Raw genomic sequence first — 27,276 nt, forward strand, 5'->3', positions numbered from 1 at the left:
AGACAAGAGCAGGCAAAGCGAGGGTTGGCGAGTTGAACGGAGGCGAGCGACAAGAACGCAAGTGGGAACGATGAGTAACCCCGTGCCTTCGCCTTTTTCGTCCATCCTTGCCATGGCGTTCACCATTTCCCTCATTCTCCCAGCTAGCCTTCTCCGGCTCTCCCCATCGCAGGCTAGCACCCCCACCGCACGCGCATCGTTGCTATCGCGCAGTCATGATATCTCATGTATCTACTCTACATCATATCACCACCTTTGCCCTGCCCAGTACCCCCATTCCGGAGCCGATGACGATGCTTCCGCTGCAGCTCATTGTGCAAAACATTCCCCCCCTTTCCTCTCTTGGCACTGCCATGGGTCGGGAGCTTCACTCTTTGGTCCTCCAGCATACCGACCATCTTGCAAGACTGCGATGGTGCTGTGAACGCGACCATCCATCGAGCCATTGATAGGCAGATGGAAGACAGCATCAGCTTTTGCGGGGGCATTGGAATCCCTTCTGAATCATTCTGGACGGGAACCACTCGCTGGTGCTGTGCTCATCGAAGACCGTGCACATAGCTGTTCAATTTGGTGTCCAACCCAAGCAAATCGCGTTAGGGTTTGCAACCCCTAGATACCCACGGCTTCGAGAAGATAATAATTTGACGAGTATATCCGACTCGGAATGCGTGATACAAAACCTCCTCCCAGGCGTGAAACTACATAGTAATAAACAATCTGCTAGCGCAGAGCAGCGAAGAGAAGAGTATGCAGTGACGTTGGAGATGCGGGCGCGTTCATCATCATGGGATCAATCAAAGTCGTCAATTAGTTCGGTCCCGCGGTGAACGCATGGACATTGGAGAGTAAAGCGTCGCGGAATGTTGCGCATACGGCAGGAGGACAAGATGAGAAAGGTCTCGGATAGGACGGGAATTACAATCAGCATGGGCGCACCAATAGGCGGATGGGGTCGATAATCGCCCTCCACGCCCGTGTCTCCCTCGGCCTCACACTCTGCGAGCCCAACCCCACCTCTCCTGCGTCCTACTCTCACCCTCACCGCCCCTCCCCTTCACCCCCCTCACTCGCCCGTACGCCATGGCCTCGTACCAGCTCTTCTGCATGGGCAACCCCCTGCTCGACATGCAAGTCACCGGCGGCGAGGAGCTCCTCAAGAAGTACGACCTCAAGCCGAACGACGCCATCCTCGCCGAGGAGAAGCACATGTCCATGTCCGTCCTCTGCCCCTCTCCCCCGCCGTGCGCCCGCTAATAAAGTCCCCCGCAGCTACGAGGAACTCGTGCAGAAGTACAAGGTCACCTACGTCGCGGGCGGAGCATCGCAAAATGCCGCCCGCGGTGCCGCCGTGCGTCCCGCGCACCTTCTCCTTCTCGCGCGACCACCTGACCGGCTGCCCGCTCGCAGTACGTCCTCCCGCCCAAGTCCGTCGTGTACGCCGGCTGCGTCGGCGACGACGACCTCGCGGAGCAGCTCCGCGCCGCGGACGCGCGCGAGGGCCTCGACCCCGTCTTCCTCGTCAAAAAGGGCGCCAAGACCGGCGCGTGCGCCGTCGTCATCACGGGCCACCACCGGTGCGTGCGCCCCTTCCGCAGACCTTCTTAGCTAGAACTCGATCGGGCGCGATGATCGGCGGCGGTCGATCGACTCCCGGCGCCCGACGCGCCCTCCCCCCCTGCCCGGTCGAATCCGTCCTTGGTCATGATAAGCGGACTGACGCGGCGCCTGCAGATCGCTTGTGACGACCCTCCGCGCGGCGGAGCTGTTCGAGAAGGCGCACCTCGCGTCGCCCGAGGTCGCGCCGTGCATCGAGAGCGCGCGCGTCTTCTACGTCGAGGGTTTCTTCCTCACGCACGGCACAGAGTCTGCGCTCGAGCTCAGCAAGAAGGCGTCCGAGGCCGGCAAGGTGCGTCTGTCCCCCCCCCCCTTTTTTTCCCCTTCTTTTCCCCTGCTGCCCGTCCCGCTCCCAGCCGCGCTGACCCCCCGCCCGCCGCAGGTCTTCGTGCTCAACCTCTCCGCGCCGTTCATCCCGCAGTTCTTCCAGGTGCAGCTGCAGCAGATCCTGCCCTTCTGCGACATCGTCATCGGGAACGAGGCCGAGGCCGAGGCGTGGGCGAGCGCGTCGGGGCACGCCGCGCAGACGGACCTCGCCGCGGTCGCCGCGGCCATCGCGATGCAGCCCAAGGCGAACCCGTCGCGCCCGCGCACGGTCATCATCACGCACGGCGCGGAGTCGACGACGGTCGTGAGCAGCGCGGAGCCCGATGCCCCGCGCGTGTTCGACGTGCACCCGCTCGCGGACGCGCAGATTGTCGACACGAACGGCGCGGGTGACGCGTTCGCGGGCGGCTTCCTCGGCGCGTACGTGCTCGGGAAGAGCCTCGAGGAGTGCGTCGAGGCTGGGCACAAGCTCGGCTCGATGTGCGTCCAGCAGGTCGGCCCACAGTATCAATGGCCGAAGGTGCAGATCCTCTAAGTGGTGGTGGGAGTGCCGTGCGCAGCGGTGCTGCTTGATGATATTTTGACTGTGTCTCGTGCGGCTCGCTCTCAACAGCGGTGCTCTGTAGCTTTAGGGTGCTTTCTATGAGCGTGTAGAATATCGAGTCAACCGTCGTTATTTGTAGCTACATACATCCACATTATTCCTCCTACAATGTCTGCCGGTAGCAAGGCGAACTGAAAGGCACAAACACGAGACGGGACAACATTAGGAAAGCAACAACAGACTATAGTGGGGCGCAAGACGCAAAGGGCGTGAAGAGCGAAATGAAAGAAAATAAGATATAATGCGGCAAATATTTGAACGGCGGGGCCGCGAACGCACGTTATGTGAAGCTAGAGGGTTGCAGATTCACGAGGGTGGGGGCGATGCTAGCGATTCCTATCATCACACAAAGAGACATCAGTTGATGCATGCCACGTCAGCCAAGGAGAGATGTGCAGACCTGCGTCAGCAGCTCAGCTATGCATGCGACACGCATGTAGTCACGCTATGAGTACTCCTGCAACCACAGAGAGATCAGGCTGCTTACCTGGATTCAACATCGTAACGCCGTCCTCGGTGACTATCTCGTCCGTACTCTGCTCGCGGGCGGCCTCGGCTGACCCGCTGCTGGCCTCGGCACTTCTATCCACATCCATCTCCGCGTCCGCATCAGATTTGTCCTCATCCACAGCACCCACCGGCGGTATATTCTGCCCGCCATCCTCCTCCCCACCGCCGCCTTCTTGAGACGGCGCCTCCTCATTGTCTATTTGAGCCGCAGAGTCCCCGCCAGACACATCGTCCTCCATATCCTCATTGCGCGCCCTCATGGTCGCCAGGGCAACCTCGATTGCCGCCAAAGCTTCGGGCGATGGGCCGTCAGGCGGCTTGTCGCCCTTGGCCGCCTCCGCAGCGCTCGGGTGGAGCGCCTCCGTGTGCCCGTCGAGTGATGGGTCAATGGCGGGCGGGGATCCTTGCGACGACGCCTCCTCTTCGCCCTCGGACTCCCTCCCGTCTGCGGACGCAGGCCGCTCCTCCGGCGGGTATGGCTGCGGATACGGCATGCCGTTCACCATGTGCGAGTGGTGTGCGAACTCGGGGCTCATGTGCACAGGCGGCGGGTAGTGGTGTGGCGGGGGGTACGGAATCATGCCGGGCGGGGTGCGGTAGTAGGGCGAGTGGTAGTAGCCAGGAACCGGAGGACCCATGGGGTACATGCCAGGAGGAGGAGGGCCTTCGGGCCATGGAGGTGGATGGTGCCAGGTAGCTTGGTGAAGGCGCGCGGCGGATGTGGGAGGGCCGATGGACGGGGGATAGTGTTGCTCCATGATCATTCCGGGTCGAGGAGGGTATGCTAGAGAGGCATCAGTACAGTCCCATACTATGACGACCACCACACATACTCGTCATGGTATGTTGCCGGTAGTAGTTACCTGACCCAGATGATACCGGCTGTGTAGAACGTGACACGCTTTTCGAGCTCGACGCTTCGCCCCCACTTCTCTTTGGCGAATCAGGGCTCGGAGACTTCGACCCCGAGGATTCACCATCGCCGTCGTCGCCATTCTTGACATTGTCTTGCTCAACGGGTGGAATAATCACGCCGTTGTGGCTGTGAACAATGTGCACATATAAGTGAATGTAAGGTGTAAGATGTAGAAGCACACACCGAGATTTTTGATGGCGCCGTAAAGCATCAGTCTGAATGAGGTTCACAATTTGCCACCACGCTTACTAAATGGCGAGTACGCACCCTTGTAAAAGTCGCGTCGCATTGAGGACACGCACTGCAAACACCCTACTATGAGGGACCATCGCCGACACGAACCGCACCCATCACTCACAAACCGGGCATAGAATGTAATTTTGTTGTTCTCTGGTGCCGCTTGAGGTCTGCCTCTCTCGCAAAGACTTTGTTACAGCCGTTTATCTTACATGGCCACTGGCCTGTCTCTGATTTCTTCTTAGATGATGATTTCTTTTTGTGTGATTTCTCTTTGTCGTCGGGCTGGATATGGATGATCAGCCACAGGCAAAGTGGCAGAGGTGGCTGAGGATCGGTGTGGGCCGAGCGTGCTCACCGTTTGTTTCGTGTGCGCCCGGACCATTTCGAATTGCGAACTGCAAATTTATTTAGACCTGATATGTGCCGTGTACGCTTGAAACGGACCCTTGTAGACCTGCCTGGACTTGCGAGCCCTGGGAGAAGCGCGGCAGAGCTGTGGCTTGTGGGGGGCGGCGCAGCGTTGGGTGGCAAATCGTGTGGCTGATGATCAAGCTAACAAGCGTAACGCATGCACGTGTATGTCACAATTACTCTTGTCACACATGATGTCATGTTCAGCGGGGCTGAACGGATAAAACTCGAGCGGAGCTTGCAGGAGCGCCATCAGTCTCTTACGCAGTCCTATGCGGGTGCTTGCTGAACTGCCCACAGAATGTCTGATGCCAGCGTTAGAGAGGAATAAGGTTGATCGTAGGAGGATCTGAAAGCACGTGACGTGTAAATCACTTAATAGGGTATATCGCCAAACATAGCATTGCTTAAGTTCTTGGGATGAAGCTCCTCAGCCACCCACATAGGACTGGAGCATTATAACATTGAGTATCAGTACAGTATATGCCTATTCATATAGCGTGTGGTGGACAATAGGTTACTAAAGCATGCATTGAGCCGAGAGCTAAACGAGGAGCAGAGCAATTCGGGTTGTCCAGATAAGTAATCCTGAAATGGAATTCTCATGATTGAAGCTTGCAACCCATGATGCGAACTGGAGCGTGAATCGTCAGCATACAAAACAGGACGACATGGGCACAAATACTGACCCGAACCATCCCATAGCCCAACTGCATACACCATTTCTCGTGGATGGAAAGAGAGGCTACTTGAACGGGGGATAAAGGGGAGTAACGGATCTCGTGGCGGGGGAATCGTGAGACCAGTAGTGAGGGTAGACAAAGGGTCTGATTGTGTGAACGAGTGGACAGTTGTGCGCTGTGTTCTCCAATTTGTTGGGACCAATGCGGACGTACTAGTGGTAATTATCGAATTAGTACACTAGAGATGGCGCTTAGAAGGAGTACTCACGCGACAAACACGTTTGTATGATCATGCACATCGAACGCAGACAATCCATGTGGATGCACATCCCACGTCTGCAGTGCTTGTTCACCTCCCCGGATGTCCCAAAGCTTCACCTCACCATCCACTCTGGGTTGCATGTCAACGTGTGTTGGCATGCAAGCAAGACAATTACTTACGATCCAGACAAGAAATGTCCACTCAGCAAAGGATGCCATTTAACATTCTGCACCCACGACACATGGTCGCTATATTCACGCACGACGGCATCCTCCTCATCCATCCGTCGATCGAAAACCTTGATGACACCATCTGCGAAGCTGGCTAGGAATGTCGATGTTGACGCTTCGTCGGAGACGATTGCTGTGACTGGGCTTTCCGAGTTGGTGTCCATATCCTTGCGAAAGGATGGTAGTGAGCGGACCACATGGAAGATCTATCGCATGGAGAATGCCTACCATGACTTGGCTCTCGGTGTGCGCATCCCAGACGCGGATCACGCGGGAATCGCCTCCCACGAGTAACGAACCGCCAGTCTGTTTCCAGTCTGTAACAACACCACTGCCACGATGCACCTGCAGTACCTCATTGGTACTGCGGAATGAACTGACCATCTGCACGGGCCCACTCTGCAAAGTTGGATCGTAATTACGATATAAGCGTATAATACCGTCAGCTAGAATCATCAGTGATTGTCAGGAAAGCAGCGTTGAGACTATGATGCAGTAAAGTACCTGATGCGGCGAGGATGATGCCACCAACATCCTGGTTGATCAAACGCAGTGAGGTGATTGTCGTCCCTTGTGGATTGCCGTTGAAGAACTGACTTAGTCTCTTGCGCTGCATCCAATCCCAGACACTATTTTACTGTGTCAATATCTGGTGCGATTATATAGAGATAAAACTGACGTTATGGTGTCGTGCTCATTTGCGATTATAAGGTGCGGATCGAAAGAGTGGAATGCCAGGTTGACTGGCAGACCGGTTATCTGGATGGTGGACACTGGCCTATCCCATCGACGGTTTGCTAGAGGGGAGTTCTTCATCGGAAATCATGACATAGAACAATATGAGACGCACGTGCAATCTCGGCCTGTTGCCTAGTTGTAACGAGTACTCTCTCGTTCCGCTGTTGACGCCATATTTGGTAGTTGTACTCAACACTACCAGGCTCATCGGTTTCCGGTTGCTACGCGTTCCGTCAGTCAACGTGGTGGAGAACGCTCGTTTAAGATAAACATACTCTCATTTGCGGCTCCTTGAAGTAGTCGCAGCACCAGTCATAGAACCTGCTCTTCAGAGGCAGCGCGTCGCGAATGCCAAGACCGGTACCAATGCCCATAATGATACTTGAGTCCATTGAGAACGTGCTACTGGCAGGGCTACTCATCCCGCCTCCCGGGACGGCGCCATGGTGGTGGTGTCGGTGATGAGAAGCTGTCCTGCGACGCGCCTTCAAACGCTCGGTATCTTCTTCTATAAGAGCCTTTATAACGTCCGATGGAGAGTAATTCGAGGGCTGATGTTCCACCTCCGCAGTTGACCGCGGTGATGGGTGAGGCGAGGAGCGCTGCGAAGGTGCAGAGGGTGGGGGAGTGGAGGGTTGGGAGTAGGGAGATGTGTACTGTGCATAGTTCATGTTTGGGGACGGAGGGCGCGACACACCGCCTGTGTTATCAGACCCTAGCGTTGAGCCTGATACTGGTCGCGGAGAGGACGAGCGGCCGTCATCCAAAGATGGGAATGAAATGTTGCCGGTGAGACTCTTCAACACATTTGCAAAGGAAGATGTGCGTCGCAAGGTGTTTGTGACCCCATACGAGATTGCACTGCCCATTGTATCGCTGCGCGTTATGCCTGGCCGATTGCTTACCGGTGACAACGGGGTCTGTTGGTTCCTCTCTGAGGAAAGCGACGGAGCACGGGTTTGAGCCCCGCGGGTAGAGCCTTTCACGATGTGCGGGGGTGGATCATGGAGAGTTGTGCTCTGAAGGCCGCTGAATGGTGACTCGAGTAGCAGGGCTACAATGTAGTCGACTATGGTCTGCGCGTTCGCGGCTACTTCTTGGTACGGATCGACCGATAACTCCAGAAGAACAGCGAAGATGGTGAAGAACGACGAGAGATATACCCGGCTCTCCTCCCGGAATGCGTCGTCGTCGCCAAAATCGTCCAGCCATTCTGCAACCGCCTGTGACGCAGGATCATCCTCCTGCAGTCTGGAATGATTGGGGTCCATCCTTCCGCGTTCTTCCTCCCAGTATATCCAAGCGCAGATGATGAAATAGCCCCTCCATTCTTTCACCAAGCAACTAATAAGGACGAGCAGCTCCTTCCTCACCATGGGACTCGCGTCTTCTTTGGTAGCCAACGTCGCTCCGGTGACCACAGCGACCTCCATGCGCAAGTGGAAGCGCTCCTCAAGCTGGAGCTGCGTGCCGCTCCCGCCACCACCAAGCTTGTTCAGATCTTGTGACCCCGACGCGCCCAGGAATATCCCGAGCGCGTATAGCGCCGCGCTCCGCACCTCGGACGCGTCGTCATTCAGTAGTGCGATGAGCTTGTCCTGCGTGCCACAATCCACGCCATACATCTTGATCTCGTCGTTCCCGTCCCAGATTTGCGCAATGCACAACGCAGACCACTGCCGCAACAGGTAGTCGCCGTCATCCAGAGCGTCGCAGCACGCGTCGAACACATGCTCGCGCCAGCACGCATTCTGCCCTTGCAGGTAGTCGCGTGCAATGGCAGACAGCACGAACGCACACATCGCTTTGTGCTCTGAGCTGTTCGGAATGCCCCCATCCGGCCGCTCCGCAAGCACGTTCGCGAAATACTTGTACCCCTGGTTGCCGTACAGGTCCACCTGGCACGACGGGTTCACCGCGAAGATGCGTGCCCAAATGAAGATCAGCACCGGCCGCAGATCTGGCGACGCAGCCTGCAGCAGACGCGATATGTACGGGAAGATGCCAATGGCAAGCACCAGGTGCACAGCCCATGGCCCGAGATCGACGAACTGTGAGAGCAGTATGAGAGCCCGCAGTCGATGCGGCTGCGAGAGCAAGACCTGCAGCACGATCGGCAGTTGGTCTGGTGGCTTGCGCGGCACGAGGTGGTGGTCGTTGACGGCATCCACGTCTGACGGCAGTAGCGATACACCTTCGCCGACGCTCTCGAGGTTCTGCGAAGGGTCGCCATTGGTTTCGGGGAGGGATAGCGGGCCACGTTTCGTCAGTGCCGAGCCACCACGAGATATCCATACCTCAAAAGCGGTCAACTGGTCACTAAAGAACCTACTAGGAATATATGTGTATGGTGGTTCCGCGGGCCCCGTTGGAGGATGGCGGGCTGCTGTGGACCTCCGTGACGTGAGTGAACCCTCCGGTATCGAGCCAGGCTTCATGTACTTGAGCAACTCTGGTAGTTGCCGCAGACAAGTGTCCACCGCGAGGTCCCATGATGCCCACAGGGGATGCGTGTTCGTAGCCGGCAGCGGAGGATATGTATGTGGCGTACAGTGATAGCTCTTCATGATACGCTCTGCCAGCAAGAAATTACGGAAAAGTGATGCTACCAGCAGGTCGGACCGATACAATCGCGTAAAGAGATCTCGGGGGAACGTCGTCCACGCAATGGTGTCCGTGATAGCGGTGAAGATCCAGTTGAGCTCCCCCAGGGGCGTTCGGCGATCCTTGAGGTCGCCAGGTAGCTGCATAACCATATCCAGCGTGATGTTGTCTGGTAGATGGCGGCACATCACGAACCACCGCAATGCAATGTCGATAGGCGATGTGAGACACGACGTGAACATATCAGCCGGTAACTCGGGGCACGATGGGAGCTGCTCGTCCGCTGCACACGCTGCGAGCTGTATGCTTTCCGAGAACGGTGGTGTCCCTTCAGGGTAGCCGCCTCGGTTCAGGGTAGCGTCGTTGTCCCGTCGCTTTGCGAAGGTGAGGAAGTTGTTCACCAGGTGCCCCGCCGCAGAACAGTCCCAGATGTAGACGCAAGGCGAGAGCAACCAGCTCTGCACCTCCTGCAGCGACACGGGGATGTACTGCGTGTACTCCTTGTTGAAGCACCACATCTCCCCGCTCGGTGTCGGCTTCGGGACGCCATGGCCGTTGTAGTAAAACAGGATTGCATCCTCCTTCGCTGTCTTGCGGAGCGAGTGGCAGTATTTGCGCAAATCGTCGTACGCGGGATCCAGGAGCGGCTTAAATGTGATTTTGGGGCTCAATCCCTCGAATTGATGCGCGAGGTTCGTCCCGATGATGTCCAGAGCCTTCTGAGCAGGGAGTGTGTGTGGGTCGACCCAGCACTCTAGCACGGCGCACGGATTGGTCTTGACCACGTCCGGAGGGTCGACGTCTATGTTGAGACAGAGAACGAGTGCAGCATTGGCGGTTTTCAGCTTCGAGGTCGACCGCCACGGCGCCATCTTATGGGCCCATGGTGGTGGTGGAGTTGGGTTGCCGCATGTGAGGTGACGCTTTGCGGACCAGTAGGGTAGAATGGGGACAGGGTCGGAGAGTGTGTGAACGGAGCCGTTATGGCGCATGTTGTGGTCTGCCATACCACTCATGTGTCTCATTCGCGAAGGTGATGGGTCCGTAGACCGATAGTCGCGCTCAGTAGAGGTGTCCTCGTCTGGGCCGTGGTGGTGGCTGCCAGACCAGCCGTTATGTCCTGGTGAAAACAAAGCTGTCAGTCGACTTTGCATGACAGTAGCCCATGGGCAGGGGTATACTTGCTGCTCGTCGATGGCTACGTGTTCTTATGGCAAGGCCAGAAGACTGCTATCCTGACGTACTGCCTATGGAAAACTGTAAAAGAGAGGGTACTTACTATTGCCGTAGTGATTCCCGTACATCTGACCTGAGGACATATCTCCGGCGCCCTCGCGAGGCAAAGTATTTGGAGGCAATGGAAAGATGGCCAAACCTTGACTCAGCGATTAAAGCAGGATACGAAGGTTGTGGCGTTACGTTAGCGAGATGGACAGAAGGTGCATAACTGGTGTCCCGGGTCCTAACGTTCACTTTCCAGCTCGATGTCCGTATTTTCCTGCCACAAGGACGATTCTTCATATTGAGCTCCCAAAAGGGTGTGACCTCATCTGCACAGCACACCAAAAGCCTATGTATACCTTGAAAGGTAACGAAAAGGAAATTTCTGTATTGAGTGAGAAACGGTAAGCGCTACTTTTAGGCGCTCGTCCTGCTTGCGATCTGATCTGTCCCTCCGGGATCCTTGGGTGTGCTACTCGAGTGGTGACCGGGGTTCACGTTCAGGATGGACGTCAGGAGACGCCCGCCCCTCGGGCCCGGAACTAACTTGTCGGTGTACATTAGTATGAATGCACTTATTCAATATGAAGCAACATTCCACAAGACAAATATAATGCGATAGTGAACCGCCAGTGCCGCGCAGCTATCCTCTACCGTGACGGCTAAGGCGGCGGCGCTGTGCCTGATCGAGCTAAATGAGGAAACAAGCCGACCCGTACACGTGACTACTGATCAGATCTGTGCAGATCTTGACGGTAGCCACCCAGTACTTACTGTGAATCCCTCAGCTTTACTTAGCGCACCCACTGCATTACAGCTAGGCTGCTGCCCACTCTTGGCTCGTCCAAAATCTACTGCGGTACACCGCCACGCTGACAACATTCTCCAATTAGTGCGTTCGCTACTGCGAACTCTGCGCAGGATCCCCCTCTACAGCTCACCCAAAATGCCTGGCGTGAATTCAGAGCCCAAGAAGCTCGAAGGTTATGACTTTTATTGCCAGGTACTCGGAAGCCCCAAATATGTCGTCGCACCTATGGTTGATCAGAGCGAACTGGTGAGTCGAGCCCCATACCAGAACGGGAATCATGTTCATTCGGAGGAAAGGCATGGAGGAAGCTATCGAGAAAGTACGGCGCACAAGTGAGCTTAATATCCTTCCAGATTATTTGTATCTTCAATAGCAATGTGATTTAGCTGGTCTACACACCCATGATCAACGCCAAGGCATGTATGCGCTACGCTGGTCCTCATAACATCCTCCTAAATCATCATTACCAGATGTTTGCAGAGGGCGCACGCAAGGGGTACCGTGATCAAAACTTCAACATCACCTTGGGCGAGGAGGGCGGACCCGAGGACCGACCACTCATCGTCCAATTCTGCGCAAACAGCCCGGAACAGCTGCTCAAGTCCGCAAAGGTTGTCGAGCCGTACTGCGACGCAGTCGATGTCAATCTCGGATGTCCTCAAGACATTGCTCGTAGGGGACACTACGGGTCGTTCCTGCAGGACGAGTGGGATCTGATCTATGAACTCAGTGAGTGTGCTGGTCTCACAGCCCTTGAACGGGGCGCCGACGGATTACGAGCAGTAAATACGCTGCACAGAAATCTGTCGATCCCGGTCACGGCGAAGTTCAGGGTATTCCCTACGGTGGAGAAGACGGTCGAGTACGCTAAGATGCTCGAGCGTGCTGGCGCCCAGATCCTGACCTGCCACGGCCGCTTGCGTGAGCAGCGTGGACACAACACTGTACGTCAGTTCACTTTCGAATGTGAATACTCACTGACCGGGATGACAGGGCCTCGCGGACTGGGAGAAGATCCGCGCCGTCAAGGAGGCTGTCTCCATCCCTGTCTTCGCCAACGGCAACGTCCTCTTCCACTCCGATATCGAGCGCTGCCTCGCCGCGACGGGCGCCGACGCCATCATGTCCGCCGAGGGCAACCTCTACAACCCCGCTATCTTCTCCCTCGCGCCCTCCCTCGCGGACGCCTCCACCTCCACCTCCACCTCCACCTCCGCATCTGCATCCTCCTCCGCCCCCTACCTCACCGGCCTGCACCCGCGTCACACCCACCTCGCCCTCGAGTACCTCGCGATCGTGCAGGCGCAGCGCACGCCGACGTCGCCCAGCGCAGTCAAGGGCCACCTCTTCAAGCTCCTGCGGCCCGCCCTCGCCCGCGCACCGGACCTGCGCGAGCGCCTCGGCCGGGTGCGCGCGGAGAAAGGCGAACCCCCGCGCGCCGCGTTCGTGCGCTACGCGGACGTCGTGCGCGAGCTCGACGCGCGCCTGCAGGTGAGTACACGTGTGCATTCGCATTTCGTTTTCGCTTCGTGGCGCGACAGGCGCTGACGCGTATGCGCAGGAGGACGTGCGCGCGGCGGGAGAGCGCGGTCTCGAGGAGCTCGTGGTGTGGGATGCGGCGGCAGCGCTGCCGCTCCTCCCGCACTGGCTCGCACAGCCATACTTCCGACCTCTGCAGCCTGACCCCGCAGAGGGCGCGCAGGCAAAGGGCAAGCAGAAGGCGCAGGGCGATAGTCTGTCTGCCGCTGCCGCCGACGGCGAGGCTGCGCCAGGTATGTTGGACGCGCTGATGAAGGGCTCGTGTTGATGATTCACTCGCACTGCCAGGCGCTGCGGACACGGCCGCAGACGCAGAAGATGTGCTGTTTGCTGCGTCCAATGCCCCGGACGGCGCGCCGCAGCGTCTGGACGCGCAGGTCGCCGGCGCTGGTGCAAAGCGCGCGAGCGGCGCACGCACGCCCGATCCCGACGACCCGGTAGGCGCGGAAGACGCAAAGCGGACGAAGCTGGATGGTGCTGCAGACGGGGCGATAGTTGCTGGATAGTGGCGGGTCGCCTTCTCTGGGATTTTGGGTTAGACGGGCAGGTGCTGGGTAGAGGCCGGGAGTCGAATAGATGTCGATTGCGCGCTGCCGTTGGATTGATTGCTTATAACCCAACGCTGGACATGCAGCCAGCAGCCATAGATGCTTGCACCGGGACGCGGTGCACACGCGGTTTGTAGCAAATGTTGAGTTCGCGGGTTGAGGTCTCCACACGCGCAACAAAGAACCGAGCATACACACGAGACATTTCTTTCATTCTACATATTCTCGTCCCCCATCGTACACGTACACGTACGCTCCCCTTACCAATCAGTGACCACACCCGCGGACAGTTCACACGCTGCACTGTCCCACAACCATGTAAACCCACGCAGACCGACTCAGCGCAGCGCCTACAGCCCACCCCCGTTCAGGATGTACTCAATCGCCGCGTGCACGTTCCCGCCCGTCGCTAGCAGCGCGCGCACATTCTGCGACGCATTCGTGAACCCCATGTCCTGCAGCTGCTGCAGCTGCACCTGGAACCGCTCTTCTGGCGGCCGCGCGTCTGTCGGCGCTGCAGGCGCACCACCAAGCCCGCCCAGCCCACCACCGAGGCCGCCTAGTGCGCCAAGGCCCCCGAGACCGAACGGGTCCCCGCCCGCACCTGCGCCTGCGCCCCCAGCACCGCCGCCGCCGCCCATCGCGGCGAGCATCTGCTGCATCAGCGCGGGGTCGAACATCCCCGCGCCTGCGCCTGCAGCACCTGGCGACGTCGGCGGTACCCCTGATCCCGCTTCTGTCGTGGAGCCAGCGGCAGGCGGCGGGGGGAAGAAGGGATTGAACAGAGGCGGGGGCGCAGCGCCCGCAGGACTTGCGCCTGTGCCTGCATCCTGCTGGCCCTGGCGCGCGGTGGAAGGGAGACCGGGCGCGGGGAAGGCAGGGGCGCCGAGGCCCGTGTCGCCGCCGCGCATGAGGGAGGACATCTGGAGCATTGTGCGAAGGGTCTCCGGGTTGGAGCTGAGCGAAAGGTGATGTCAATGTGTGAAAGGAAGGGTCAGGATGGGGACGTACATCATCTGGCGGAACTGCTCGCTTTGGAAGACTTGGCGGACCTGGGGCGCCATGGCTTGGAGCTGGGGGTTGGAAGCGAATATTTGGTCTAGAATGGCGGGATTGGACATGACGCCGGACATTTGTTGGAGGAATTGGGGGTTGTTGAGCATGGATTGCATCTGCGGGTAGAGGAGGGCGAGTCAATGTGTGAAAATACGGAGGTAGATCGGGAGGGAGGACGATAAGGCTGAAGAGTAGCATATTGATCATGATAGCCATGATAGCCAGGTTGTCATTGGTATGAGTTAGAATTGGCGGTAGTTGCGCAAGATGCGTAGGCGTTATGCGAACAGGATTAACCGGGGGTAACGCTCACCATGTTGGGATCGTTTGGATTCAAGCCCATCTCTGCAAAAGGGTTCAGACCGGCCATGAGACCATAGCCCATATGTCCATTGAGCTGAGTGAGGGGATCGTGGGGGTTCTGGCCGGCCTGCATTGTAGGTAGAGCTTGTGGCGTGGCCGATTGTGAGGAGGACGCGGCGGCGCGTGCAGCACCCTTCACCATATGGACTGTGTGAGAAGACTGAATCTTGTATGTGGAGAGGACATCCTCATCCTGGGCGAAGATGTGAGATTAGAGAGGCAGGACAGGGCGGTGCAGGCTGCCAATGATGCAGACCTTCAGGACACGTCCTATGTGCAGCGTTCAGTGCGGAAGAGAGAACGAGGGCACGTGAAGAGCATACCGGAATAAATGAGGCGTTGGCGGTCAGCAGGGACATCGGACTTTTCAGCGATGGCTTGCTTGAGGTCAGCGACGGATTTGTCAGTAGCAATGGTGATCTGGAGCTTGAGCTCGTTGGGACCTGAGGGAGAGTTAGAGAAACCATGGTAGAGAGTGAGAGAGCGGAGAGAAGGGACCTTTGACATTGAGCTGGATGTCTTGAGGCTGGGTATCGGAAGACATGACGTTCGGGTTAGTGAATGGCAGACGCCCGAGGGCGGGGTGGCTGAACCTCGTCACGGGCCGATTATTCGTGGGAACCTCGATCGAATCCTTTGAATATGAGACTCCCAATTATACTCGTTACCATTCATCACATCTGCACTGCTTCAACTTAAACTCAAAGTTGCAGAGGCGTGGGCTTGAATGTGCTGACCTGGAAGGACTCTCTTGTCACGCGCCCTGTATACGCAGATATCCATGGCGCCTCAAGTATTACTAACTCCCTGTGTCCCATTGGAAGTTGCGACAGTCTCGGCCTGCATATGCTGCCTGCTCTTTGAAGCTTGAAGCTTGAAGGCCTGGTCGATTGTTCGACATTTACTATGTTTGCCACTCCGTCGGCGGAAATGCACGTGTGTTTCCTCATCTTCTACCAGAGACTCCTGATGCATACTCAGCAATGGTCAGCGCGCACAGGCGCGCAGCCATGAAACTTTACGTTGACCCCGTGGCTACAAAGCCACATCGCTACCACAAGGCGTACTTAATTGTGTGGCTCGTATAGTGAGGCCTGGCTCGCCCTGCTCGCCCGCAGCCAACTCACAGTCCTGATCGAACAACCGGCTGCGAGCGAGCCAGGCAAGCCGGGCCGAGCGGTGGAATGGACTACACCTACACTCCACAACTCTATCATACGCGCTATGTATATGCAGATATGTAGGGCGTCTTCAAAAAACCCGACCCTCTGCTCCTTTGAAGCTCAACGTGTCTCACGTCGTGCTCCCTCCTCCTATCTGCTGCCCCATGGCGAACTCTGTCTACACTTTAAATACCCTTCCTCCCAACTACGGGGATGTGGACCATTGGTTGGGGATGAGCATGTGAGTCGATGACCGACGTTCCGCCGCTGTACCCTTGAATGTCGCCATGATCAGCCCAGAAGCGCGAAATGACATAGCAGAAGGTCGAGATGACATAGCAGACGGGTACAAGACCATCAGCGATCTGAGCAAAGACTTCAATAGCTGTCTTGAAGTCAGCGATGATCTCCGCATCTCTGCTCTCGCGCTGACGCACGGATGCCCCGCATGCGTTACAGCAACCCTCTCGCATAGACATAGAGGACATCGTGAAGCGACGCTTTTCGCCTGACGCGGTCATCAAGCTGACGCTCTGGAAAGCTGAGGACGCGGAGCCCCTAGTAGGGACCGTCAAGCAGTACGGTGAGTTAGATCGATCGTTGGCATTTCTCTCCGCGTGATCATTCCCCACATACCGCAGAGATACCCCGCTACTTGATCGGAGCGTTCTTCCGCGCCCTGCTGGAAGACTCCCTCCAGTCCTTCTCGCTTCGGCTGCTCTACTCGGACAGGCAGCACCTGCCGACCCCTCCCTCTGCCAGAGCGGGGCCCATCGTCGGGTATCCAGCCACCGTCTGCCTCGCGTACGCAAATGGCATCGAGGTCGACATGGACGGGCCCCTCACGGTGCAACTGGCGCGCTGCGACGGGCAGGACGAGCCTTCGTGTGTCATCACGTCCCTCGCCTTCGACGCGCGGAAGCACAAGGTGCGTGCGGCGATCGTGGACCGGAGGCCGCGCGTTCCGGCGGAGCGCGACTGGGTGATCAATGCATTTGGCATGCCGCCGGCGGCCATGCGAATGCTGGACGTACGTCTCATCCTGCCTCTGGACGGCCGGGACTCACATCGACCTGCCCCGCTAGATGATACCAATAATGTTGCCGGTGATACGTATGATGGGACCCAATGGGCTGCCCGTTGCGTGGCCTGGTGGTGCGTGCTCCCGCTTGGAGATGTGTTGTTCGACGCTTATATAGATTGTAGGAGCACCGTGGCACAATGAACGTCGGAAGTATGACCCCTGAAAACGTTTGACGATACGACACTTTCATCGAAACCGACCGGAGCTGGGCTCTTTGTACGATATCTGGAATGGAACCCGCAATTGGTCGGGTGTGTTACCTTACATTGGATATCTATACCAGATACATCGAGCATGATGTAACAAATCACACCTGTATCATTATGAATCAAGAATGCAGAGGAGTACGCCGTCGCTCCGGTCCTGCACAACCTCGATATGTACATGAAAGCATTCAACATCATGAACAAGTCAGTCGAGAGTGCTTTGGGTCTATCTCGGGACCATGAATACAGGCCAAATTGGTACAGTTACATAACACTGTATAGACGGAGTGTCACCAATCTGTCCGGCCCCCGGGCGCAATGCGGGTTTTAGGGTCGACTCGGCGAAAGGAAACGAGATCATACCCGTGCCCCTTACCGAGGAAAATGTGCCTTCTCCGGTATCCGCTCGTCCGCCCTTGGCTCATCGACTCTCAGCTCGCTAATCTCAACCGGCCGCTCCTCATGAGGCTGTGCATGTGGACGGCGAGGTGGCCGAGACGAATCCGCGGCCGCGGCGCTCCCCCGTCCCGCGCCCAACACTCGCCACGCTCCCCTGCACGCCCATATCACAAAGTTGAACGCGCGGTGGCACCCGAAGACGAGGTACTGCAGCGAGACGAGCACGCCCGCGAGGAACGAGAGCACGAGCACGGCGGACGGCGCGGCGGACCACGCGACGATGAGCAGGAAGAGCGTGAGCGCGAGCGCGGAGAGGAACATGCAGAGTGTCGGCAGGCGGCACGTGAGGCAAAAGAAGAAGTACGAGCCGTAGACGTCCCGCGCAAGACGCTGTTGGTTGGTTGGATGATTGAAGGTGAGTGGGGTAAGTGGAGGAACTCACCTGGAACTTGACGGCGTTCGCACTGCTGTAAAGTACGAGGAACCAGGAAATGATGGCAATGCCGAGGCCGGCGGCAACTGCACCGATGGCTACGATGTGTTGCGCGATGCCATCGACGGGCAGGATGGACCCAGGCGCAAGACCAAAAATCGCCGCGTCAATCCTACAAATATACATCACTATCAGTATTGACCGCAACGACGTACGTCAAAGGCAGCATACCCTGCGATTGCGAGAAGCTAGTATGGATTCCACGAGTAAGTCTATGTATCTGGGTGTCCGAGAGAGTACGCACCGACGCGCCAACAACGTACCACTCGGTCAGGAGCCGCCCGAGGACCTTGTCAAAGTCAGCCTCCAGCTCGGCATGCCGCAGCTCGCGATATGGGGCAAAACTGTCTACTACCGCCTCTGCGAACGAGAGTGTAACATCTTCAACAGCCCTCTCTGCGTAGCGCGGAAGTGGCGTCGGCGTGCCGAGACTCGATGCAGTGCATTGCGGGGATTCCACTTCGTCAAAGCCCACGTGGGAATACTCGTATGGCTCAGGTGTCGGAGGATAATTGGCGTGCTGGGATATATGTGAATCTGAGGACGACGAGTTGCCGTCTTCTGCTTCAGAATCAAGCGAATAGCCTTTGATTCGACGCCGCCGCCTCCGTAGTTGATGACCGTCCGCGCATGCAGTTTGTTCAGCCTCTTGCGGCCATGTGTCTTCATGTCCATCCACTGTCGGAGTAACTAAAGTCTCTGAGGGAGATTCAGATGCTAGAAAGGATAAGATTCCGTTAGTTGTACTTCACGGACAAGCGTGTGTTGACCCACAAGTTTCCGACAGTCTCTCATCCTCGTCCTCCAAAGACCCGGAAGACGTAATGCCTGTGGACAGGGCAGAAGACGGCGGATATACCCTGATAGTAAGAATGGTGCGACGCTGGTGATTGGCTTTGATTGTTGGGCTCCTCTTTTGTGGAGGCGGACAATTGAGATGAAGATCCAGGTCTGCGTGTATAATGAGCTGAAGCGGAAATTCAAAGGATTTGATAGACATACCTGAGCCCGGTTGCTGCTGCCTGCGAATAACTTCGCCGAGAGAAACATACGCAGACCCAACTAGGTGCCGTTTCTTACGGTTTTTACTAGACGGTTTATGCCAAACCTGTATGTCGAGTTGTGAGCTGTGGTCCACATCACGCCTTGGCGCGCGCATGAAGTCGGTTAGATTAAATGCCCAAGCTCAATCAACGTAAGTGACTCACAGCACAAACGGTTTCTGAAGGTTGGGATTCTGCCCGTCGCTACCCAGGGCGACTTCATACGTCTGATGTGGGTCAACAACGCCCACAGACACTACTGGGCGCCATGACTTTGCAGGACGGATGAAGAGCAAGCCCTGCGTGCGGACGACTACATGATAAATGCGCAGTCAAACACAGGCGCGCTAAACGAGATTCAGCCGGCCCATACCAGTGAGATACCAGGAACTGGATATCCATATGCGGCGATCAGCACTCCCTAGACTGTGTGCAACATAAACAACAGTTAAGACGTACTCTGCAGTATGCATCACGAGCTGCGCAATGCTTGACGTCTATACCTGGTTCAAATCCGGGCTAGGTGAACCTATTGGTCCAACGGCTGCGGCGCTGATGGTCTGGTAGCGCAGGGCAGGGACTCGAGGACTGCGTCCGAGTGTGATTTAGTCGCTAGCTTCCTGTATCTGACGAGGAGCTTTCAAAGACCCAGTCGACAGTTGGTGAGAGAAACGCGAGCAAGTCGACCGGCTCTCTCTTGTACCCAAAGCTCAGCTAGACGCCGGTGAACGAGGCGTTGGGCACAGCTTGATGTACAGCCTACTGCACGTAGCACTAGTATCTCATCGCTCATTGTCGTGAAAAAAAGATACACCAGTTGATGCGGTTAATAACAGACTCGGAACACAGCACGAATGCGCGACTTATCATGAAAACCCAGGTTGTGGTTAGGGTTTAGTTTGCTTCATACATCATCCTCCGCTACTTGCAATAGTCCGGCTTTACTACCGGCTGCATCAGATTACTGATGAAAGTTTCCAGATGTGACTGACAACTTCTTTGGATGTAACTGGCACGAATATTAATCAGATGAGCATCGCCGCATCGACTTGCCACCTTGAGCGCTCGACGCTGCTCACGTGCCGAAGCCATCCTGTCCCGAAAGAGCACAAACGACTGTCTTGATATGTCGAGGCCCGGTCGAATGCGTTGCGTAAGTCTGGTAGTTATTGTCCCCAATTTGCAGAGCATAATCGAAAGGTGGTCAAGATCGCGGAGAGGAAATTAGACGGTTATCAACATGCGATGCCCGATTTGAGCGCGCTTGTTCCCGTTTAGGACAGACCCCAAGCTCGAAACAACGTCTCGAGCTCGTGCGTCGCGTGGGCTGCGAAGTATAAGGTACGCTGTGGCTGCAAAGTCCCCACAGCACAAAACATAGACAAACCCACTCTTCAATGTAAAAGGTACGTTGAGTTCAAGCAGTGCTCGTCTCTTTTTCATCATTCTCACCCCATCGTAAGTCCGTGCGAGTCACTCTCTCTAGGATGTCTCTCTTTTCTTGCACCTCGTCCGTCAGTAGTTTTTATTTAAAGTTCAAACGCGCTCGTGCAGCTCTGGAGGAAAAGATCTATAACGGCCTCCGCATGCCAGGGAGCTGGTATCCTCCCCCACCATGTTACCTCACGAAGCTGCCGAATGAGATTCTCGTGGACCAAGTGTTCAGACACTTAGAGGTCATTGATATTATCCGCCTGCGGCAGGTACGTGTCGCCAAACATCCCGTGCCACCTTGAGCTGAACCCCTTGCGCGTTAGATCTGCAAATTATTTTATGACCTTACACATCACGCCGTTCTGTGGAAAAGGCTCTTACGGCGGGCAGGTGTCCCAGTCCCTCCTTTGCCACACACGATCCCTAACATGAGCGGCGTCGAAATCGAGCGGCTGCTTCTTCGTGCAATATCCCTCGCCCGAGACTGGAACTCCACGGAGCAGATGCCCGCCAATGTCTACGACTTCAACGCTCATCATCAAATCCACTCAATGTTCATTCTCCCTGGCGGACGCTACCTCATCGCCTCCACCTCTGACAAGGCTGAGAGCACATGGTCTATCGTCATCTACATGATGGACCACCGCGTCAATGAGGTTGTTGCGCTCGCGAAACCCCTTGTGAAGACGAAAGCGATTCACATCAACGCACGCTATATGACCATCGGAGGCGTCTGGTCAATTGTCATCGCGTATGTCCGCCGCGAATTTCTGCATCACAGGCATCGAAGGCCAGGTGCCACGCCACTCGACGTCTCCCAGTACAGCGGCGACTACGAGATCCTTGACCCCGAATTTCCACTGAAGTATGAATGCAACGTCGTTTCCATCTCCCTCTCGCAGTTGGAAATACTTGGCGACCCTGGCGCCCCACCCGGCCCGCCCGAATTCATCGAGTACCTACTTTCACAGGAATTGCCCTTTCGACTGCTAACGCAGATCCGGAGCGAGAGTATCTTGGCTCGCCCCGTTCTCGAAGAGATATTTGGCTCACCATACCTTGCTCTGATGAAGCAGCCAGACAAGCTTATGTTCAAGAACTTGGGTGGCGGTCAAGCGTCAACCTTAACCATGCCGACCTATCAGCTTTTCCCTCAGCGCCATGTACGTCATGTCCCTGTGCTTGTTCACGGGACGCTGACACTATCATATTTTATAGGAGATACGGACGATGTCCATTCGGTTGAACCCGTTACAAGACTCGGTCATCGTTCTCCGTCGTATGGTTATGCCGAGGCCGGAGTATAACCCCCAGACCGGTCGGTTATGGTCTCCCCATTTTATCGAACATTACCATGTCATCCCGTCTGAAGATGAACAGGTGAAAGTGGAACGTTCCCCATTTGAATGTAGTGTGAGCAGCGATGATACCGAAGCTGTAGACGCATATATGACAGACCACGGAATTCCAACATCAGACGACGAGGCCGCCATGCCGTACCTTCACAGTGCGGAGGAGTCCAAGGTCCCCCGCCCCATCGTCATATTTTGGAAGGTACGCAGTGGTATAATAATCAAAGCTACCTTATTTCTGCAGCGTACCGTGCTCCAACTTCCGCCGACTCCCCCTGGCGCGCAAGTGCCTGCACAAGCTCAGATCTCCTATAGCTACCGTATCGAAGATGTCAAAGCGGCCCGCAGGCTGATTCCTGGTGACAATCTCCGTTACCAGCCGCTTGTTGGCACAATGCGCAGTATCTTGTACAAGGTGCCAAAGGATGACATAACCGACACCCCGCTAGTTGTTGCCATTGCGCGTCACATCGACCCGGATGCTTATCTGCGACAGCCGGTGCTTCCAACCACCGCCGAGGAGTGGGAATTGGATATTGCTGAAATAGAATTGCCGTCTCAAGTCTACCCAGCTGAGATCACAGCCATGGCCTGGGACGAGTCGATCGGGAGATTGATTGTTGCGCAAAAGAAATATTTCTGGATAACTGTCCTCGATTTCTCCGCGGCGCCGAGGGTCGGTAAATGGTGTGCCATCTTCTATTGGACGTCGCTGTACACTGATATCGACTGTGTCGTACTAGACAAAGACGGAAGCAGACTGCCGTTTGCGGCGTCGATTAACAACGATCTAAGCGAGATATCGGCGCCGCTTCCCAACTCTGGCTCTATCCTTTCCCCGCACCCAGCTCTGAATGACTGCGACGAGCGCACAAGATGGCAGGGCTACAGGGAAGACTTCATCTTTAAGGACTACAAGGATATCGGTGTATTGCTGCAACGGGCCAAAGACTGGGCACAAGAGGACGCTATGGATCAGGAATCCTCTCAGGCAATTCTGAAGGATGGGCCATCCCAGAATGTCATGGACGACATCCGCGACGATGATACAGTCCAGGTTGTTAGGGACACTGATTCGGTTCAAGGCGTTGGCGACAATGAACACATGGCACCGCCAAGTGGAGGTAGACCATCGTGTTAACATCCAGGCAACGGGATATCTGGAGACAAAGTTCACTGACAGAATTTACGAAGCAAACGTAGATTCTCGCAACGGCGAACAAGAGCAGGCCATTCGTGATGACGAGTCGATTCTCTCCTATGTATGACTCTCACTTGCAGGTTGCACATAGACAACACTTTCCTTCATTTACATTATTATGGTATAGAACGATGGTCACAGTGATATTACGGCTGAATGTTTGTAGCACTAGGTTATAATGCATTCTTTTATTTCTCACTCCCACTTAGACCCGATCGTGGGGTCAAATAAGGAGTAAGCTGTGAGCCTAGCGGGAAATCATGTACAGTGAGATCCACGGAATGACTAGCATGCTGCATGCACCGTAGTTTCTCTCTAAAGCGGGGAAGATGCAGAGCATATGATACACTGTACGGCATAAGGTACCGAAGGATATGGAGCCACTGGCAACTTACGAGTGCGAAGTACATTGGGAATCCTGCCGGAAACGACGCTTGAACACCTTGATATATGCCCTGAAAAGATTGACGAGAGAACATCCTCTTCAGGCCCCAACACCGAGAGCCGAGATACTAACCCCACTCATCAGCTCAGTGCCAACGACCCCAAGGTCAGCGTGCTCGGTTTTGGAGCGATGGGTGAGTCCCATATATCTGTGCAGAATCAGGACACTCAATGGCAATCCCAGACCTCGCGACGTGGAACTGTAAGGCAGATAAGGAAGAGGGCTTGCGCATCCCTACGAACGTCACCGACCGCGGCATCACCTTCTGTCCGACGTATACGAGGCCAGTGTGTATCACCGTCCCCGTCCTCTCGATTCACGGTATGGCTAGCCGTGGGATACATAGGTAAAGCGACTATTAGTAAGTGGTTCGCGAAGACGGGCGGGCGCAAGGAAATGAAGGTCGGCGCGTGCAACCTGCGCCCCGAGGTGTCGTTGCCGTGGGCGCCGAACAGCAAGCCGCCGTGGCGTCGCAAACCGACTACATCGGGTTGTGCTACCAGCACCGTGTCGACCTGGAAATCCCAATTGAGGGTACGTCGACCGTGCTGACAGAATCACAATATAGTTACAGCGAACATGCGTGAATTTGTTCACAATCACGATGAAGACCTTCCAGTAGATCGGCTCGTCCTGAGCGAGTGCAGCAGTAATGTGATGAAGAGGGTTAAATGCGTACTTGGTATCGGGAAGGAGATCATGGTGCGCCGGGTGGAATACATCCCCTTCATGCTCGAAATCGGGGCGAACGGGTTTGCTAAAGCTGCGTGTGTACTCACCATTGTAATCCCAGCATGTTTGTCTTTGGGCGAAGGCAGATATACATGGCAGGCATGCACTGTACACTGCAACGGAATGGATTAAATGGGCGAGCGGAAGTGAACACAGGTCCTATGCTAAGCCAGACAGCCACGTCCCAGAGGGATGAGAGCGGCCTCTCAAATCGCGCAGGTCAACATTACGCAGTCGAAAACAAGGGAAGATAAGGATAGGTAGCTTTAAAAAAAGTATCGAACCGTCCGCCCGGGTCTAACGAAGGACCAGGGTATCGCCGATATGTGATACCAAGATGGCGTCTTCCTGCCCGAAGAGTATCAAGACTCAGGAGCTGCCACGTATGTTATTGGAAGCATGTCAACTAGTATGACGGATCAAGAACAACTGCCCTGACATCTGCTATAGCTTTCTGGACAGTATGACATACATATCAGCATCGATGAGGTTTGTGATGGTTCCGGCAGTAGTAGATACTCATCTGCGCAAATTAAAGTATCGTCTATTCCCCAAAACGTGGAGCGGATCCCACACAATGCAATCATTCGTGCGATCTTCAGCGATTGGACGCGACCAGACCACGAGGAAGTAATTGCCCTGAGCCTCATGTCTGCTACAGTCACCGAGAAACAGTCACCGAGCAACTACTTGAAAGTATATCGCAGAGCACATGGGAACTCCACCTTCAAATTGTGCGGTTCTGATAAGAGGGAAAGACCGGGCGGACGGTACCTCTTGCGCGGCGAAGATCGAGAAGTGGGTATTAAGAGGTCATCAACCCGACAAGATGGAGACTGCTATCAGACAAAATGTCAAAATGTCCCGAGATGACATAACGACAGATCAAGGAGACGTGAATAGATTATGAGGCCAAGCGTACCTCGATGAATTAAGGACATCAAGCACATGAATCACGTCGGCGGAATCGTGACAGTAGATTTGCGTTAGCATGTTTGGCCAAAAGGTATTGATCAAATGTGATCCTGGCACGTAACACTTGGCGATGACGCGCAGCAATTCAGTCACCGTAGCGTGTCGGTGTTCCTGTAAACGGCCTCCGATCTGCATGCAGATCGAAGACTTGACAACTTCACGGTCGCGGATCTGGCATGATACAAGATGACGCCAGTGTCCGCAAGGACAGACGTCATTGGGTCTAACTGGAACACCGAGATTGGTGCGAGGCCTATCGAGCTATGCCGATTGTCTGCGGTAAGCAAGGACGCCGGGCGTTCGATCCGACAACACGAGTTTATCCCTGGGACCTTATACAGACGGGGCCGAAGATAGAGTGACGGTACACGAATGGACGATCTCGTCGGACGCATTAGACTGCGTCACGACCTGAATGAAGACAGCAACGAGAATCATCCACGTTCAGAAAATACAGTGTAAATATCGAGGAGATGCTTACAGATAGTAAGTTGTCGATGCAGAGCTTAGCCAGCAAGAAATCACCAGATGGGCACGAATGTATAAGTCGAACATATATACGGCGTAGTGGTGCATGACTGCGAGAGGGTGGGGAAGCGCTCGATCGTGATCGACCTTGTGAGCGCTGATAGTTCGTAAGGGTGTGGGAGTTCGTTAATTAACTTCCACCCTGTTCTTCTGCCATCCTGAGCTGCCTGGTTGGAAGAATTGATCACGCACCATTGAGTAGTGGAAAACCTTGCTCGACAGCTCAATGATGACCTCGATGTGAAAGATTTTGGACCAGTCTGATGACACATCTTCCGTATGGCACATTGGTACTTGTTAGCAGACTGCAACAGGTTAGCACTGCCACCAGATCACGGCTCAGGGGCAAATTGTCAGCACACAAGCAGGTAGCCTTACGTGTTGCTCAATCAAAAACCATCCATGGTGCGCCCTATGGCCAAAAATGTGCGGCGTTTCGAGTCCGTTATTAACGGCTTCCCTATCTGTTGTTCTGTAACGATATCAACACGCACTCTGACACTTGTGTCGTGTCAGATCCATAGAGATGTCACGATAATCACCCATGAGCCCGAACAGACGCTCCGGGCAGAAGCATCTGTTATACAAGCGGTGCTGCCGGCCAACGATGCCGCAGTCTCCAACACGAGCATTTGTGTTGCTTCCCAGTTGCGATATCGATTATCGCAGCAGGCGCCAACGGCTGACCAGCATCAGAATAGACTCGCGGGCAGCAGACGACAGGCCACTCCGATCTCTCGATCACGACTTCCCTCCCGGCGGTACACAAACTGTTGTTACGGCATAACAACATTGGTTATTCTGGGCCACCAGAGGGCCCAGACACATGCGCCGCCGTCTCCGAGCATCGTTTGCGATCGAGCATTGACTTCCATGTTCTCCCCATTTGACTAGGAACAGGCTTGATTAGGCTTCTGCCATCAAGTCGGGCCAATTCAGGATATCATCCAACCACTTTGAGACTTACCGGAGTGCTGCACTCCGGTGCGTGTCGGAATCTAGCTATTCGCGTTATCTTCGTTCGATGTAGGGATGCTGTCGTTCGCGGGTCGTTCAATAGCCGGGCCACCGTGTACGACAGCCGCGAGAAGTAATGACGGGCACCCTCGGTCTGAGATATCGCTGACCAACCCTCTCAGCTGAGCATCAGAGAAGTTCAGACCGTACCCCAGATTCTTGCTACGCACACGCTCGCCTGATCGCACTCGCCGAGGGCACACAACGGCTCCCTCTCTCGGTCAATACACTCCACGTCCCCTGATCACAAAAAATGAAACTCGGCTGGGGTGCCATTCAAAGCCCAAACAGCTCATAGACGCCTCGGCCTCGAACTCAATGCATGGTCGCTCACCTGGGCAAGACAAGACATTCGGCGCTTCACATGTCACAACCTGCGCGGGCTTCTGTGGGCGAGGCGCCGCGCCTGCTCGGCTACCCACTATCCCGTCTGCGCCAGCTAACATCGAGAGGATTGCGTGCCTTGCTTCCCTGTCGGACTCGCTGTCCGTCGTCTAGACCGGTCGCGCGGCATTGGTAATTTG

At 55.6% G+C, this 27,276-nt stretch overlaps 7 protein-coding genes across 7 annotated transcripts; 4 read left to right on the top strand and 3 right to left on the bottom strand.

The window, feature by feature from the left end:
* Nucleotides 1–1,052: 1,052 nt before the first annotated feature.
* POSPLADRAFT_1037734 (hypothetical protein) lies at nucleotides 1,053–2,654 on the top strand. The gene is made up of 6 exons (XM_024477254.1): nucleotides 1,053–1,217; nucleotides 1,273–1,351; nucleotides 1,411–1,577; nucleotides 1,735–1,909; nucleotides 2,000–2,482; nucleotides 2,524–2,654. The coding sequence occupies exons 1-5, from the start codon at nucleotides 1,084–1,086 to the stop codon at nucleotides 2,477–2,479; spliced, it is 1,035 nt and encodes a 344-aa protein (XP_024343609.1). The 5' UTR covers nucleotides 1,053–1,083; the 3' UTR covers nucleotides 2,480–2,482; nucleotides 2,524–2,654.
* A 174-nt stretch (nucleotides 2,655–2,828) lies between these two features.
* Nucleotides 2,829–10,461, bottom strand: POSPLADRAFT_1128660 (hypothetical protein; the record flags this gene model as incomplete). The annotated part of the gene is made up of 16 exons (XM_024483758.1): nucleotides 2,829–2,884; nucleotides 3,036–3,842; nucleotides 3,892–4,100; nucleotides 4,333–4,496; nucleotides 4,570–4,609; nucleotides 4,659–4,766; nucleotides 5,577–5,699; nucleotides 5,750–5,796; nucleotides 5,833–5,967; nucleotides 6,029–6,117; nucleotides 6,305–6,429; nucleotides 6,480–6,597; nucleotides 6,651–6,759; nucleotides 6,814–7,194; nucleotides 7,444–10,262; nucleotides 10,422–10,461. 16 exons carry the CDS (start codon nucleotides 10,459–10,461, stop codon nucleotides 2,829–2,831), a joined length of 5,370 nt encoding a protein of 1,789 aa, XP_024343610.1.
* Nucleotides 10,462–11,309: 848 nt separating this feature from the next.
* Nucleotides 11,310–13,219, top strand: POSPLADRAFT_1042129 (hypothetical protein; the record flags this gene model as incomplete). The annotated part of the gene is made up of 6 exons (XM_024478041.1): nucleotides 11,310–11,420; nucleotides 11,561–11,903; nucleotides 11,958–12,118; nucleotides 12,168–12,665; nucleotides 12,736–12,946; nucleotides 13,002–13,219. The coding sequence occupies 6 exons, from the start codon at nucleotides 11,310–11,312 to the stop codon at nucleotides 13,217–13,219; spliced, it is 1,542 nt and encodes a 513-aa protein (XP_024343611.1).
* A 392-nt stretch (nucleotides 13,220–13,611) lies between these two features.
* Nucleotides 13,612–15,224, bottom strand: POSPLADRAFT_1042130 (hypothetical protein; the record flags this gene model as incomplete). The annotated part of the gene is made up of 6 exons (XM_024478042.1): nucleotides 13,612–14,218; nucleotides 14,273–14,433; nucleotides 14,631–14,873; nucleotides 14,946–14,950; nucleotides 15,004–15,123; nucleotides 15,179–15,224. 6 exons carry the CDS (start codon nucleotides 15,222–15,224, stop codon nucleotides 13,612–13,614), a joined length of 1,182 nt encoding a protein of 393 aa, XP_024343612.1.
* A 722-nt stretch (nucleotides 15,225–15,946) lies between these two features.
* POSPLADRAFT_1072045 (hypothetical protein) lies at nucleotides 15,947–17,090 on the top strand (the record flags this gene model as incomplete). The annotated part of the gene is made up of 6 exons (XM_024482478.1): nucleotides 15,947–16,084; nucleotides 16,139–16,238; nucleotides 16,303–16,426; nucleotides 16,485–16,873; nucleotides 16,929–16,998; nucleotides 17,050–17,090. The coding sequence occupies exons 1-6, from the start codon at nucleotides 16,008–16,010 to the stop codon at nucleotides 17,088–17,090; spliced, it is 801 nt and encodes a 266-aa protein (XP_024343613.1). The 5' UTR covers nucleotides 15,947–16,007.
* A 415-nt stretch (nucleotides 17,091–17,505) lies between these two features.
* Nucleotides 17,506–19,541, bottom strand: POSPLADRAFT_1072046 (hypothetical protein; the record flags this gene model as incomplete). The annotated part of the gene is made up of 9 exons (XM_024482479.1): nucleotides 17,506–17,922; nucleotides 17,975–18,137; nucleotides 18,197–18,213; nucleotides 18,270–18,742; nucleotides 18,800–18,976; nucleotides 19,028–19,170; nucleotides 19,234–19,381; nucleotides 19,442–19,458; nucleotides 19,528–19,541. 9 exons carry the CDS (start codon nucleotides 19,539–19,541, stop codon nucleotides 17,506–17,508), a joined length of 1,569 nt encoding a protein of 522 aa, XP_024343614.1.
* A 653-nt stretch (nucleotides 19,542–20,194) lies between these two features.
* Nucleotides 20,195–24,428, top strand: POSPLADRAFT_1042132 (hypothetical protein; the record flags this gene model as incomplete). Its single annotated transcript, XM_024478043.1, has 15 exons — nucleotides 20,195–20,221; nucleotides 20,347–20,409; nucleotides 20,450–20,474; nucleotides 20,623–20,771; nucleotides 20,826–21,665; nucleotides 21,721–21,820; nucleotides 21,944–22,056; nucleotides 22,099–22,978; nucleotides 23,058–23,116; nucleotides 23,265–23,289; nucleotides 23,544–23,633; nucleotides 23,684–23,833; nucleotides 23,894–24,034; nucleotides 24,069–24,267; nucleotides 24,332–24,428. 15 exons carry the CDS (start codon nucleotides 20,195–20,197, stop codon nucleotides 24,426–24,428), a joined length of 2,958 nt encoding a protein of 985 aa, XP_024343615.1.
* Between the last annotated feature and the right edge of the window lie 2,848 nt (nucleotides 24,429–27,276).

Source organism: Postia placenta (assembly GCF_002117355.1).
Source record: "Postia placenta MAD-698-R-SB12 unplaced genomic scaffold POSPLAscaffold_1, whole genome shotgun sequence".
NCBI classification, from domain to species: domain Eukaryota; kingdom Fungi; phylum Basidiomycota; class Agaricomycetes; order Polyporales; family Adustoporiaceae; genus Rhodonia; species Rhodonia placenta.